Below are 8,387 nucleotides of genomic sequence, written 5' to 3' on the forward strand. Positions count from 1 at the left end.
AGAGGACCAGGTGCAGAATGAGCATGAGACTAGCAGCAGTGAAGTCAGAGGGCAACAGTGGAGGTCCTCCCCATCATGCCTTGAAAAACAGAACCTGGCCCATCAGTTTCTCTGCTGAATGCTACAACTGCATTGCCAGCAAGTAACACAACTGGCTGCAGAAAACTTAGCCACTTGTTTTTTGTAATAATATTTGCCATGAAGAAATCCACCTGGTATGTAACCGCACAATTGTTGTAAACCACCTTACTGTGAATGGTTAGGTATACCTCTGACCCCTGGGAGCAAGTTAACTTTACAAGGCAGTGGGCAGTGTGTGTGTGAATATACCCATTCTCCATCACAACACAGGAAAGTAGAGATGCACTTGGAAAAGGGACTGATTTCTCACTGGCCCAAGTTACCCGCTCTCCCACCTCCATGGAGTGTTCTAGAGAGCACACAGAATTTGGGGATTTTTGAGCTCCCCACAGGAGGTTCCTGAAATGAGCCCTCACCCCTCACCCCTCACCCCTCCTCACAGCTCTGCATTCTACTCTAGACTCTCACTAAAAATGGGATGATATTTTCATGCCACAGTGGAGAAAAGAGAGGCACCACTTATCTTCTTATACCTGGAGAAGGGCCAATGGTGATGGCAGTTATCTGCCCACAGTGAAGCCACAGGGTCCTTCCCAGCTGCAACAGGGTGGGTGACAGCATATCCCCGGCACGGATGAATGAACCCAGCAGCCAACATGACCACAGACCCACAGAGAGGGGCAATTTCAGATCCTGGAAAAACATCTCACATGAAAACAGTAGTGAACATGGGTCTCCAAAATGGGCCCTTTATTTCTGAATTGTTACACTACACTGATAAGGTCACTTGGGTCACAGGCACATGGTGTCAGAAGAAAAGTGGGTCAGAGGGTGAAAGCAGAGGACTGCACCCAGGGATGACTGTTTCCTCACGGAGAAGAAACTCGGCCGCAGAACAGAATCCCTCTGGTCCTGCTGTGCTGGATGAAGAAGAGGAAGGGGTGGTCTGCGCAGAAGCGCGGAGGTCTGCACAGTAGCACTATCCTACATGCTGTGGCGGCTGCAGCTTCAGTACCCTCCTCATTGACCTCCACAAAGGACTTGTGCACGACCTTGGACAGATGCAGGTCTCTTCTGGATGACATTCCAGAAAAGTCTGCCCTGGCCTCATCGAAGGCATCGGTCATGCCCAGGTTGCGAAGGACTTCCTCCAAATCATAATTTTCCTGTAGCTTAAACTGAGGGAGGAAAACCTCCACCTGCTTTTTGTACATCTTGTCTGGGCTGGTCTACTCTATGTATTTCTCATAAGTAAGTTCCTTCTCCACCTAGAAGAGAGTTGAACGGGTCAAGACCTAGCACATACTGTCACACAGGGCCACATGTGGTTATACAGATGTTCCACATTGTGAGTGGGAGCCTCGCCTTGGCCAGAGGTGGTGCTATGGGTAATCGAGGTAACCAAGGGACAGCTCAGCAGGAGAGCTTGCCTAACATCTGCAAGATCCTTGTTCCACTCCCAACATAGACACAAACAAAACAATTAAATTAAATTTTAAAAAAATAAAAAGCTAACTGGGAACGGGGGAAAGCAGCTACACCAGAAACCCAATGCCCTTCCCCTGCCATCACGGCCTCGTTATGGCTTAGTGCTCCTTACTGCATATTTCCCCTATATAGGTCATTTTAAAAGAAGACTCCTTAAACATCATTTGCACAGGCTTCTCCTCATTCTGTAATGAAATGGGCAACTGTTAAGTAGAAACATGACCCAGCTGACACAGTGGACTATACCACAGAGGTTAGCCCCTGTGGGCCCCCGGAACACTCTTGACCCAGCTTCTAGAACAGGCCATGAGGTTCCTCCTAAACCCCTGTTATGGTTAGACACCATGTGTCCCCAGAGGCCAGTGTGTTAAAGGTTTTACCTACAGTGTGGAGCTATCGGGAGGCGGTGGAACCTTTAAAACGCAGGGCCTAGTAGAAGTTAGGTCATTAGGGCGAGTCCTTGGAGGGGACTCTGAGACCCAAGCCCTTCCTCTATCCTTCATTTCCTGACTGAGGTGACCAGTTTTGCTTGATCAACTGCTCCCAACTCTTCCATCCACCACCCCCATGCCTAAGAGCAAAGGGTCTGCCTCATCATGGATGGGAAACTTAAATTTTGAGCTCAGATGAATCTGTCCCTTTATAAGTGGATTATATCATTATTTGGCACACTGAGAGAATGCTGACTTACAAACTTCCCAACACCAAGGTACCCAGACTCATATCCAACATGTTTCTTGGTGACTTCACCTCTTCTTATTACTTTGAACTTAATCCACGAATTTACAGTTCTAGCCGGGACCTCTCCCCTGGACTCCAGGCTCATGTGTTATACTGGCTGCTTAACACCCACACTTAGACCAACAGAAAGTCCTAATGTCACACATTACTGTGGGCTCCTTATATCCCCTTCCTGCTCCACCTACACCTCTGCCCATCACAGTTGGCAGTGACACCATGCATCCAGTTGTCAAAAGCCATGGTGTGTCCTTGCTCATGAATTTCTCTTACACTCTGCATCTCACTCCTTAGCAAATTATGGTGGCTCTACCTTTGAAATACAACCAAAACCTCATCTGCTGTTCTTTCTTCCACTGCCATCACCCTATCCCTGGAATACAGAGATGACCTCAGAGGGATCCCAGTGAAACATAAGTCAGATCACACCCCTCTGACTGGACACCACTCTTCCATGACACCCCTTCTCCTAGGAGCAAGATCTGAAGTGCTCAGTACATCCTATAATCACAACAGCTCATCTCCCATTCCTTGTCTCTCCTCACTTCCTACTACTCTCCCTCTGCTGGTTCCTACACTCACAGGGGTCTCTATGGAAAATCAAGGTCATTCTGTCTCTCCTCTGTCAACTCATCCCTAAAGCCTAGAGAGTGTAGCCTTTGCCTTTTCCTGGTCTTTACTCAAGTATCACCCTCTCAGTGAATGCTTCCTTGATAGACCTGACCTGCAACTATACACCCATCCATAGCTTCCTGTCTGCTTCCTTTGTGTCTCTGGAGCACTTACCACTGCCTAACAACTATTAATGTCTTATTTAAGATTCTGGTCTCTCCCTCAAGAAAATGTAAGTTTCATGGGGCAGACATGTTCAGCTAGTCAATACCTGGCACATAGTAGGCACTCAATTAACATCAGCTGAATAAATGACTAAATAAACTGATGAGCAGAAATAGCCAAGGGCCATCCTCAGACCATGAGAAAAAGACAGAAGACAGTGATCACACCCTACCCTACAATACTGCTTAACTCATGAGTACTCCACAGTTTGATACCAGCAGCTACAATGAAGTTGTTTCTAATTCCATGCAACAGGCACAGCTGAGGGAACTCCCTAGTTCTCTGGCACAGCACACCATTCCGGATCAAATGCAGTAAACCAAAGACATATCTGCTATCACTTTCTGTGCCCGCCTTGTCGAGCTTGCCTGAACTAGACCTCAGCCACAACAGTCTCCTGCCCTTGGCTCCTCAGACATGTCCTTGGCCAGAAATTGGCACACTTTTTCCATAAATTGGTGGACACTAAATATTTTGGCGTTTGTGCTACAGAGACTTTCTATCATACCTACTGGATTCTACTGTTGTGACACATATAAACAAGTAAGTATGTGTGTGCACCAACAAAACTTTATCTGATAAACTTGATATGGGCCGGCTTTGGCCCACAGGCCTCAGGGTGCTGACCCCACCTTATTCAATTTCTCTGCATTCCCCTCCAGGACCCATGGTCTCCAATCTTATAATAGAAAAGAATCCAATCTTGGTAATTTAATGACTCACTAAATATATAATTATGTTCCTAAGCTTAATCTTGTTTAGATATGAGGAATCCAAATGAAAATCCTTATCAACTTAAAATCCATGCCCCTGGAGACACCCCTAGCACACACTCTGTGGGCTGGTACAGTCAACCCCTGCTGCAGCTCCACCCTCTCCCTCCACTACACAAAGCTAGGTAAACTTCTTCACCACTCTGAATCCATCAGAACCCACGTGAGAGCAGTTCTGGCTTCCCTCTGAATACAATGGCAGAACCTCCAAAGAAGGCCTTTTGCTCTCCATCATCTGTCCTTCCTGACCCATCCTGCCTGGACAGTGGAGGCAGTATCTGAGCCCTCCTGTGAGCACGAGGAAGAGGTCACAGGCTGAGGGGGCAGAGCAGGGAGAGCTGGTTCCCAAGAGCCTCACCCCAGTGCCACATCAGCCCTGGGTTCTCCTCTCCTCTGGGCCTCCTGGGTGGTGAGATGAGCTGTGAGCTAAACTGCAGAGATCTGGGGTGTCCGTTGCTTACAGTTGAATGAAGCCCTAACATACATCTTGTTAAAGATGAATTTCAAGGAGAAAAAAATCATATTTTAGGGGAAAACAAGACAGTTCATTTCAGAATAAATCTCAACACAAAATGTATGTCTTGAAAAACTGAAGGTTCAGATCCAAGTGGACGAGGAAGATCTAACTTATGTTCAGTGATCAAGAAAACATTAGTCCACCCTGTCTGCTCTGCAGCATATCAACAAAAAAACTCTATAATTAAAAAGACTTTTTAAAAAATGGATTCTGTGAGAGAAAGACACCAGGCCATCTGCAAACACCTTCCAAGCTGAAGGTGGTTAAACTCAAGAGTCTAATTCTATGTATGTATCGCTTTGCTTGTTTTAAACAAAAATATGTACTGGTGTTATCCTTACAAACAAAGGAAGACTGAAGATCATGATTGGTTCAGTATTTCCTGAGCACTGGCTATCATAACTCCTCGATAACTTCCAACTGCCTACAGGTCAAGCACTTATATGACAGCCATCTGCCCTGGGATGGTTTTTCAACAAAAGTAAAAAGTCCTTCAACCACTGCTATGTCTTGTACAGACCAGCAGGGGGCACAGTGACAGCTTAGATAAAGGGGCAGATACCAGGTGGGGCTTCCAGTGGGGACACAGCAGTTAAGAAAAGAGTGTGAAGGTACTGAAGAGAATGGGGAGGATCCAGGTCTACGAGGACCCTCATACATCAAATTTGGAGTTTGAACTTTATCTCAAAAGTTCTGAGAAGCCAAGAAAGACCTAAAGTTAGCCTGAGAGCTACACCATCAGATTGGCCTTGGAGATTAACACACCAGAGAAAGTAGGACAGGTGACAGTGGCGCGGGGCGCGAGGGGGGAGCAAACAGAACCGAACCCTTGGTGACATACAAAAGGAGGAAACTCATGAGAGAAAGGCCCCAAGGCATGGGGATTCCTTGCTGCAGGGCTACCCCACACCATGAAAGGCACAGGCTCCATGTGGTGGCCTTCATGATCTAGAAACCACCGCAAACACAGGCCCTGTGTCTGGGAATCTCCTTTGTTACTATGCAGCATTCACCTTGCTGACTTTCAATGGTCTCTCCCGGGTGAGCTCTTTGTCAAACTGTGTATCCCAGTTTCCTTTGAAGTAGATGGCATTCACGAGAACCAGTTTGGTGATTTTATCCAATGAACCTGGAGACAGCAACTCTGTAATTTTATCTGAAAGGAAGAATTAAAGAACCAGTTAGCTGCGAGTTTTCTGATGGGTGTTTCAGTGATGATACAGAGAGGGACCCACCTCCTCAAATGGTCAAGCACAGAGATAAAGGATCACATATTCTCCAAATAATATAAATAGATACTTGTCATCAAAACAAGCAATATCCCTGGCATTGAAATACATGTTCTAGGAAGAAACATACCATCATTTGAATAAAACGTAAAAGGAAAAAGTAGATCTTAGTAAGTGAATTCATACCACATGAGATAGAAAGAAATAATTGGTGCCTACAAATTAAACAACTAAAAATATTGTTACAAGGAGTGATTATAAATTTAAACTTAAATGTTTGAGATGCTAGATATGTTCACCCTGATTTAAACATTACACACATTATATATGAATTGAAGCATCATGTATAGTTTTGTTATTATTTCTAGTCCAGCATATTGAACAATATTATTTTTGTACAATATATATGATTTTGTTATTATCAACTAAAAATATTTAAGATTTTAAAAAGATGAGCTGTTACAAGATGCTCTTTACAAATGTAAAGCAAGGTTTAGCCAGACATGGTGGTACATGCCTGTAATCACAGAGGCTTGGGAGGCTGAGGCAGAAGGATTGTAAATTTTAAGCCAGACTTAGCAACTGAGGCCCTAAGCATCTTCACAAGACCCTGTCTCTAAATAAAATATTTATTTAGGACAAATATCCCATTAAATTATTTGAGGATGTGGCTTGGTATTTAAGTCCCTCTGGTTGGAATCCCTGGTACCAAAATTGAAAAGAAAAAACAAAACACACAGTTTACATTGAAAACCACAGGTACATGAGGATACCACCAAACAACTTGCAGCAATGCATGAAAACTGGGGTGCATGAGCTCACAATAGAGAGGACACAGCTGAGACCTGTCAGGTGAATTTTTCTTTATGCTATTGGTGAAAAGAAAAAACAAACAACAGCAAAGACATTACAGTGTGGACTGTTCTAGAAGAGGGGTGCTGACTATGGGAAAACATCACCGATACACTAAGAAGAGCATGGAAGAGCTAGAGAAAATGTCATCCACTGACAGTATTTCAGAAGCAAACTTTTAAAGTCTGAAATTATTTTGAGAACAAAAACATCATTCCTGTTTATATTCCACAATCTTGTGAAGGAACTTACAATAAGGCTGTTGTCAATACTATTAAAAACAGAACAACAGGCTGGGACTGTAGCTCATCAGTAGAGCATCTGCTCAGCATGCCCAAGGCCCTGGGTTGGATCCCCAGCACTGCAAACAAAGCAAAAATAATCCCACCATCAACAGAAACAACAAATAAAAACTATGCTTTTACCTTCTGTCTCTTTAGCTACCCAGGTGTTTATGTGTTTTCTGGACTCCTCTGTAGCATTCAGAAAGTCAAGCTCTTCCATCTCTGCTTGGTACAAATTCTGGCAGGAATCTTAGACTAAGTCAGAGCAACATAATTGCATGGTTCCAAAATAATTAACAAGTGTACTTCTTTCATGTACCAAAGCAGAAAATCAAAAATGTGCTGATTTAAAGATGTTATTTACAAATAAATACGTAGAATGAACATAAAATCAACCTACTCAGTTTGGGCCATCTTTAATGTCCCTAATATCAAATAAATTTCATGAATGGCTGGATATTTATGGGAGTTGCTAAGCCTCAAGAGGTAACTGGGAGGAAGCTGAACTGCAATAACTATGGAGAGAAAGTTAACCCAGCAAGAGCTAGCACTCCTCTGCACTCTGGAATAAGGGACACTGGACACAGAAAGTAGAACATAGGAAAATGAGCCATTCTGCACCACCCTGCCACCACAACTTCCTGTGATAACAGAAAAATTAGTACCATCAAAAATGGTATCACAGGTGACTACAGAGCACCTGAGATCAGGTCAGTGCAGCTGCAGAACTGAATATTCTCTTTTATTTTATTTTGATTAATTACATGTGTCTAGAGATTGCCAGTGCTGCTGAACATCTCACTTTGGGGTAGTAAGCAATTCTCAAAAAAACGACCAGGGTTATGATTTGACTCAGTGGTAAAGCATTTGCCCAGCATGGGAAAAGCCCTTGGTTCGATCCGATCCTCAGAATCACCAAAAAAGAAAGGAAAAAGAAGTTCAAAGTGTTTTACTAATATATCCTATGAAATGATAATGACATTGATGAACACATACATTCTACCATGTTAAAATAGAAAATTTGTGGAATATAAGTGTGCTTAAAACTCATTACATTGGCAATGCACTATGAAATTATTTCCTAATCTTCCTTTTGAACAACTTACGGCTCAATATTTGATTTCTCGTTATAAGGCAAGATTTCACATTTCTCCTTCAGTATTGCGCAGACACAGGTGTTAGGAACGCAAGTTCTTTGATTTATTAGCTGAGTGGCCTTAAAAAGGATAATTAGTGTCTCTGCCTCTTCGTTTGCCCTGTAAATGAGACAGCACTGGCTGTATGAAGCTCCCAGAGTTACTTTGTTTGCCCTGTAAATGAGAGAGCCCTGGCTGTATGAAGCTCCCAGAGTTACTTTGAGGCCCAGCTGAATTACTTTCATTATTACTACTTTATCTGATGTTACTGAATTCTCAACATATTGTGGGCACTTAAAAGGAGAACTTCCTGTATCATTCCATTTCATTCTCACAGAGTTCTTGATTTACCAATTTCACTGTTCTGTTTCTGAAAAATTTTAAATCTTTCAATCTAAGAAAATAGTCTGAAAGCAAACTGGCCACTCAAATATTGATAACTTGCCACACAC

At 43.4% G+C, this 8,387-nt stretch overlaps 2 protein-coding genes across 2 annotated transcripts; both read right to left on the reverse strand.

Annotated features, from left to right (window-relative positions):
- Positions 1-804: 804 nt before the first annotated feature.
- On the reverse strand, positions 805-1,411 carry LOC107160998 (serpin B6-like). Its single transcript, XM_015507552.2, has one exon. The coding sequence runs from the start codon at positions 1,293-1,295 to the stop codon at positions 951-953; it is 345 nt and encodes a 114-aa protein (XP_015363038.1). The 5' UTR covers positions 1,296-1,411; the 3' UTR covers positions 805-950.
- Positions 805-7,070, reverse strand: LOC107160999 (serpin B6-like). The gene is made up of 3 exons (XM_048799976.1): positions 6,941-7,070; positions 5,448-5,590; positions 805-1,754 (listed from the first exon to the last, which is right to left on the reverse strand). The coding sequence occupies exons 1-3, from the start codon at positions 7,017-7,019 to the stop codon at positions 1,668-1,670; spliced, it is 309 nt and encodes a 102-aa protein (XP_048655933.1). The 5' UTR covers positions 7,020-7,070; the 3' UTR covers positions 805-1,667.
- Positions 7,071-8,387: the final 1,317 nt, after the last annotated feature.

Source organism: Marmota marmota, unplaced genomic scaffold, assembly GCF_001458135.2.
Source record: "Marmota marmota marmota unplaced genomic scaffold, marMar, whole genome shotgun sequence".
Classification (NCBI taxonomy): domain Eukaryota; kingdom Metazoa; phylum Chordata; class Mammalia; order Rodentia; family Sciuridae; genus Marmota; species Marmota marmota.

What these genes read in the sequence shown, in the direction of transcription:
- LOC107160999 (XM_048799976.1), bottom strand. Translation starts at nt 7,019, where the DNA reads ATGGAAGAGCTTGACTTTCTGAATGCTACAGAGGAGTCCAGAAAACAC. An exon ending in GGTAGCTAAAGAGACAGAAG is followed by an intron (nt 5,591 to 6,940) that starts GTAAAAGCATAG and finishes TCTTCCTTTCAG; the next exon opens with ATAAAATTACAGAGTTGCTG. An exon ending in GACCATTGAAAGTCAGCAAG is followed by an intron (nt 1,755 to 5,447) that starts GTGAATGCTGCA and finishes ATTTCATTACAG; the next exon opens with AATGAGGAGAAGCCTGTGCA.
- LOC107160998 (XM_015507552.2), bottom strand. Translation starts at nt 1,295, where the DNA reads ATGTACAAAAAGCAGGTGGAGGTTTTCCTCCCTCAGTTTAAGCTACAG.